The sequence below is a fragment of the Cannabis sativa genome, chromosome 8 (assembly GCF_029168945.1).
Source record: "Cannabis sativa cultivar Pink pepper isolate KNU-18-1 chromosome 8, ASM2916894v1, whole genome shotgun sequence".
Classification (NCBI taxonomy): domain Eukaryota; kingdom Viridiplantae; phylum Streptophyta; class Magnoliopsida; order Rosales; family Cannabaceae; genus Cannabis; species Cannabis sativa.
Genome location: NC_083608.1, coordinates 31,612,259 through 31,619,132, shown reverse-complemented (window position 1 = coordinate 31,619,132; position 6,874 = coordinate 31,612,259). Strand labels below are relative to the sequence as shown.

Here is a 6,874-nt window from a genome sequence, read left to right as displayed (position 1 = left end):
AGTTTTGTTCTTGGCGCCAAGAGCAGGATTGAAATCCCTACGCCATTGCTGAAAATTGTTGTCGGAAAGTGGAGGAGTGATAACTATGAGGCCGAGATGATCACCTGAGCCTACGTAGTAGAGATTGTCGTCATTGGGAGAAGGAGCCAGATGAGGAGCCTCGTGGATCTAAGGAGCATTGACAGTAAATGCTCGATTGATCTGTTCATTGATGTGGTCATGATCGCTAAGGGAAGAGCCATTAGTAGTGGCGACGAGCGGAGCTCCGAGTGGAGGTTGAAAAGATGAAGCTCCAACCGGATCTGTATGAAAAAGATGTGGAGGATTCAAGACGTGATTTCTCAGAGGAGGATCTTGAAGAACTGGGCTAGCCACAGGATCAGTGGCTCAGGTCGAATCTTGAACGGCGGAGAGGACCACAGGAACAGTGGTTCCGTCCATCGATGGAGAAGAGACAAGAGCAAGAAGGTCAGGGATGGAGCTCGAGCCAACTACCATGGAAGGATCAGAGGTTGATCCTGAGCCGAGAGTGCCGTGAGAACCGGTAGTGGGAGCTTGGGGAGGAAGACCACTACGAGTGCGCGCCATGTTCGCTGACGAAGAAGGCGACGACGATCCGAGAAAGGCAGAAGGAATGAGTAGATCCAGAAAAATGGATCTGTTCTAGTCTTAGTCGTCTGATACCATCTTAGGAAAGAGGGAGAAAAGTCTTTTATTTAAGAAAGAGAATTGTATATTTGATATTACATTGACTGGTCAGCTCTATAAATGATATATATATGGTATAAGTTGAACCCTTATACCCGAATATGTGTAAACCCAAGCAAGAATAAACCTATAGCCAAACAAACAAAATGAGTTCTAAGAAATACTTAATTGGTGTAATTAAGTTTTAGTTGGTAGAATTTAGTTGAGAGAGTGTGAGAGATGAAGAAAATATTAAACTCAAGTGTTTAAGAGAGGTTGAAATTACTCCCAAAATATACATTGTAATAAAACTCGCAAAAATATATAAGACTTCCATTAAAATTATACTAAACATAGATTTAGTTTGACATCCTTATCTCAAAAACTCAAACTTCCATAACAAATATTATATCTCATCTATTGAATATATGACTATCTAATTATTTTTTATTTTGATTATGTGTGTGATTTTTATTGCATATTATTATATATATATAATATCTATGTTTTGTTTCACGTGCATTGCACGTGAAGTTGCCAGTAGTATACATATAAATAAGATAATTGATTATTACATTAAACTGTTTTTTTTTTCATAAAATAATTATTTTGAAAAATAGCCATGTTTTTGCAAATATTGTATAAAAAATTATAAAATATGTAATTTCCACTCTAGTATGAATATATATATTTCAATTTATTTACCCATTAAGAAGTGTTCCATATATATATTTATATATATATATATGGGTGCACTCTTAATGGGTATTACCCATGAATGGATAAAATTAGAAAATTTTAAGTTTTTATGCTTAATTTTTCTATCTAATTAAAAAAATCTCTCATGTTTATATCATATAGGCTGAGATTGTTCCATCGGTAAAAAAAATTTAAAAAAAAAAGTTTTTTAGCAAGAAAAATAAGAAAAGGAAAAGTTGAGTTTGAGTTAAATATTTTTGTATGAACATATTTTTGATATAGTGTAAAAAGAGATATTTTTTGATATTTTTCTTTTAATTAAGTAGTTAAATTAAGCATAGAAATTCAAATTTGTGATTTCATTATTCGTTATTAGATCAAAATTGGATGGTTTGATATTTTTTAAAATTAATATTTATAGTTAAATTTGCTTAGTAATCCTTCATGGGTAATACCTATTAAGAAGTGATCCATATATATATATATATATTTTATATAAAATGTGGTTACGTAACGAAATTCTCGGTTTAACAATATTTTTTAGGTTTCTATGTTAACTTTAACGGAATATCCTATTACTTAACAGTTTATTCTTTATTAATTTAATTATATTATTATATATTTAAAAATAAAAATTATATAGAAATTTTATATAAAAAAAAATTAATTTAAATTTAAAATACTTAAAATATAATAGATATTTTTAAATTTATTGGTTTAACTTCAAATTAAAATAAAAACAAAAATGATGTAGATATTTTATAGAAAGAAATTGAAATTTAAAATATTATAAATATTTTTTAACATTATTATTATTTATTTTATATTTTAAATTGAAATGATTATATTAAGGAATTTATTGTTTTCCATTTTATTATGGTAAATCAATTCACACCATATATTTTTTTGTAAAGTTTGGGAATAAATTTTTTTATATCAAATTTACGAATCTAGCCTATATATAGACACACTCAAATTTGATTATGTGAGTTTTGATTAAAAATATAGTAAAGTACAATATATGCATTATCAAATACGTTACCTAATTAAAAAAAGTTAAAAACTACGTGTGTATATATATATTATCACATTCAAATGTCACACCAATGTAGTAATAGCTACAAAAAATTTCTTAAAGATTAAAATCTCAAACTCCATTTCATAAATTAAAATATATATATATATATTACTTAATTAAAAAAATTGTCTGTGTAAGGCTTCTCCTCTCTCTCTCTCTCTCATCGCGACCTGAACGGGTTGGGGCTATGGCTAAAACGAGGGAAAAATTGTACGGGATGGTGAGCGCTGAAGCAAATAAACCTAAGAAAACTAAGAAGAAAGGACCTACATCTACTACAGATGTGAGGAAAATGAAAACACTGGAAGAAGTGCTTGGAGTTGAGGCGTTGGAGTTCTCGGAGGAAGAAGATGATGCCCCTGTTCCCACATCCGAGGAGATGAAGCAGGGGGATTTGTTTCAACCACCATCAACTCCTCGATCATCACTGAGACAAATCCAATTACAGGAAGAAGTGCAGGCGGATTTTGAATATTTCCTGACAACAAATCGAAAGTGCTCTACCTCTATTGCTCAAGGTAATATCACAACCATCCCTGTATTGAGAACTGGTACCATTGTGAGAAATCGGGAAAACTCTTTTAAAAATTCTGAGCATGAAAATAGGCCAAAAGTAACGATAACATTGCAGGATATAGAGGATGAGGTTGAATTTTGGAAATCCTTATTAGTCTGCTATGTGTTGGGTGCTAATCCACCATTGTCTGTGTTGGATGGATTTGTTAGAAAAGTTTGGAAAGGGGAAGTAGAACGAGTTGGTATGCTTACATATGGTGTGTTTCTAGTCAGGTTTGATTTAATTCAGACTAGGGACAAAATTCTCAATGGTGGTTATGTGTTTTTTAATAAGCGGTCTGTTATAATGAAGGCATGGAATCCAGATACTAATTTCCAGAAAGAAGACATTACCTCGGTACTAATTTGGATTTAGGTCAAGGACTTGGAACTAAAATACTGGGGTGAAAAATCCCTTTTCAAGATAGTTGGACAATATGGTGCCAATGTCAATTTTTCGATTACTTATGAGTGGTAGCCTTTGATATGTGCACATTGCAAGGGGCTGGGGCACGCAACAACTGACTGCAAGAAGAAGGAAGGGAAAACTTAGCAATGGGTTGTGAAAGAGAAGAGTAATCAAGAACAAAAGGGAGCAGCAGATAGTTTGGTGGATGCAGATGGCTTTCAACAGGTTCTAAAGGGTAGAAAGGAGAAGGGGAAAGAGGTGTTTGCTGCTGTTGCAACTAGCAACACCTTTCACTCTCTTTCGAAGCAAGAAGGGACTTCTTACTGTGATGGGGAGATGGCTGATATCCAAGTGCAAGTAATTACAGTTGTGGGCCATGAGATACTCACAAAAGAACATACTAGAAGAGGGGGAGATCCTCCTCTTCAAAATGGATAGAATCTTGAGTTGGAATGTCCGAGGAATCAACGACCAACATAAGCAGAGTACAGTGAAGGATTTGATTCTTCGACAGAAAAGTGGTCTTGTTGGTTTTCTCGAGACAAGGGTTAAAGCCCAGAAAGTTTGGGCTTTATATCTTAGTATGTTTAAAGGTTGGTGTTTCACATCAATATTGCATGGCACAAAAGAGGGAGAATAATTGTGGCTTGGAATCCGAATAGTTTCAATGTAAGCATTCTTAAATCCATTAGTCAACTTATTCATTTACATGTTTCTACTGTTGGACAATTGGGAAATCCTCTCCAAGTGGATGCTGCCACAAAGGAAAGGAATAAACTCAATTTTCCTCGAGTTCTCATTGAGGTCTCGATACATCAAGACTTTCCAGCCAACATATCTTTTGAAGATGAATATGGTGCCAATGTCAATTTGTCGATTACTTATGAGTGGAAGCCTTTGATATGTGCACATTGCAAGGGACTGGGGCACGCAACAACTGACTGCAGGAAGAAGGAAGGGAAAACTCTACAATGGGTTGTGAAAGAGAAGAGTAATCAAGAACAAAAGGGAGCAGCAGATACTTTAGTGGACGCAGATGGCTTTCAACAGGTTCTAAAGGGTAGAAAGGAGAAGGGGAAAGAGGTGTTTGCTGTTGTTGCAACTAGCAACACCTTTCACTCTCTTTTGAAGTAAGAAGGGACTTCTTACTGTGATGGGGAGATGGCTGATATCCAAGTGCAAGTAATTACAGTTGGGGGCCATGAGATACTCACAAAAGAACATACTAGAGGAGGGGGAGATCCTCCTCTTCAAAATGGATAGAATCTTGAGTTGGAATGTCCGAGGAATCAACGACCAACATAAGCAGAGTACAGTGAAGGATTTGATTCTTCGACAGAAAAGTGGTCTTGTTGGTTTTCTCGAGACAAGGGTTAAAGCCCAAAGACTTTGGGCTTTATATCTTAGTGTGTTTAAAGGTTGGTGTTTCACATCTAATATTGCATGGCACAAAAGAGGGAGAATAATTGTGGCTTAGAATCTGAATAGTTTCAATTAGGGGTGTTCATAAAAACCGAAAAACCGAAACCGACCAGACCGTAACCGAATTTTCGGTTCCACGTCATCACCGAATTTGGCGGTCGGTTTCGGTTTCAGTTTTTTTGACACGGTGATCGGTTTCGGTTCTTGAAATAAAAAAATAGTTTAACCAAAAAACCGTCAAAACCGCCAAAAACCGCCCAAAACCGCCAAACACCGCCTAAAACCGCCAAACTGAAAACCGCCAAAAACCGTACGGTCGGTTTTATACGGTTATTAATTTCTAAACGGTCGGTTACGGTTTTCGTAAAATAAAAACCGTAACCGACCGGTCGGTTATAAAATTTTAAAAACCGACCATAACCGACCGATTTTCACCCCTAGTTTCAATGTAAGCATTCTTAAATCCACTAGTCAACTTATATATTCATTTACATGTTTCTACTGTAGATGGCAAGTATAAGTTCTATGCAACATTTCTATATGCTTTCAATGAAGATGGGGGAAGAATTGAGCTATGGAATGAGTTACAACAGTTGGTTACAAAGGAGGAATGGGTGGTATTAGGGGATTTTAATGAAATACTACATAAGGAGGAGAGAGTTGGTAAAAAAGTGAAGTACAAAGCAGCAATTGAGTTTGCAAATTGCATTGAGATATGTCATTTAGAAGATCTTAAGGCAAGTGGGAATTTTTATACATGGTGTAACAAAAGACAAGATGATGAGAGGATTTATTCGAAGATTGATAAAGTACTTGTCAATGAAGCATGGCTGGATAAACTAGCCAATTCCGAAGCTGTTTTCTTGACTGAGGGAGCCTTTGATCGCACCCAAATTGTGTTAACCATATACCCTGAAGTGCTTAGTGGTAAGAAACCATTCAAGAATTTCAAAATGTGGGCAACACACCCCCAGTTCCCTGGGATTTTAGTTAAGGTTTGCCAGTAACCTTTGAAAGGCACACAAATGTTCCAACTGGTCAGTCGACGAAAATTATTGAAGGGAGAATTGAAGGGATTGAATAGGGAAGCTTTTTCAGATATTGTGGCAAGAGAAGCAGGAATGAAGCATCTCTTCGCTGAATACCAAGAAGGATTACAGAAGGATCCTTTTAATGAGGAGCTGCAACACAAAGTGAAAGAAACCACGAAAGCTTATATCAAAACTCAGAAAGAAATGTTTGCTTTTTTGCAGCAAAAAGCTAAGCTCACCTGGATTAATGAAGGGGATGAAAACACTTCTTTATTTCACAATAGAATCAAAGTAAGGAGAAGACAGAACCGAATTCTTTCTATAGAAACTAAAGAAGGAATTAGATGTGAAGATGCAGAGAAAGTGACTGAAGCTTTCCTTGATTACTACAAGAGCTTATTGGGAGGGAAGATGAGTAATAGAAGGAAAGTGCAAAGAATAGTTATGGCTCAAGGTCCTTTGGTTACAGATGAACAAGCAGTTATGCTACTTAGGGAGTTTACAAAGGAAGAAGTTAGAGAAGCCTTATTTGGGATTCCAGGAATCAAGGCACCTGGCCCAGATAGTTACTCAAGCTACTTTTTTCAGGAGAATTGGGATATGCTAAGGGATGATCTCTTTGGAGCAGTCTCCTCATTTTTTCAGTCAGGCTAGCTACTTAAAGAAATTAATTCTACTGTTATTACACTTATCCCCAAGATTAAGTGTCCAAACACAGAAGTGACTTCAAACCTATAGCATGCTGCAATGTCATCTATAAAGTAGCAACAAAGTTGATATGCTCCAGACTCAAATGTATACTGCCAGATCTTATTGCTCAGATCCAAGGGGGGTTTGTCTCAGGTAGATTCATTGCACACAATATCATGATATGTGAAGACTTAATTAGACATTTTGGGAGGAAGACAACCAAACCAGGATCTGTGATTAAGCTTGACATTCAGAAAGCGTATGATACTTTAGATTGGGACTATTGGAAGAAATATTATATGC

General features: G+C 35.7%; 1 protein-coding gene across 1 annotated transcript; it reads left to right on the top strand.

Moving 5' to 3' along the window:
* The first annotated feature begins 4,683 nt into the window (after positions 1 to 4,683).
* On the top strand, positions 4,684 to 6,535 carry LOC133030549 (uncharacterized). The gene is made up of 3 exons (XM_061103330.1): positions 4,684 to 4,846; positions 5,358 to 5,845; positions 5,912 to 6,535. The coding sequence occupies exons 1-3, from the start codon at positions 4,684 to 4,686 to the stop codon at positions 6,533 to 6,535; spliced, it is 1,275 nt and encodes a 424-aa protein (XP_060959313.1).
* The last annotated feature ends 339 nt before the right edge of the window (positions 6,536 to 6,874 follow it).

Excerpts from the sequence above, each read along its gene's own strand:
- LOC133030549 (XM_061103330.1), top strand. The coding sequence starts at position 4,684 with ATGGATAGAATCTTGAGTTGGAATGTCCGAGGAATCAACGACCAACAT. Across the intron at positions 4,847-5,357 it reads ATATCTTAGTGTGTTTAAAG|ATGGCAAGTATAAGTTCTAT; the intron begins GTTGGTGTTTCA and ends TTTCTACTGTAG. Across the intron at positions 5,846-5,911 it reads TCCCTGGGATTTTAGTTAAG|GGAGAATTGAAGGGATTGAA; the intron begins GTTTGCCAGTAA and ends AAATTATTGAAG.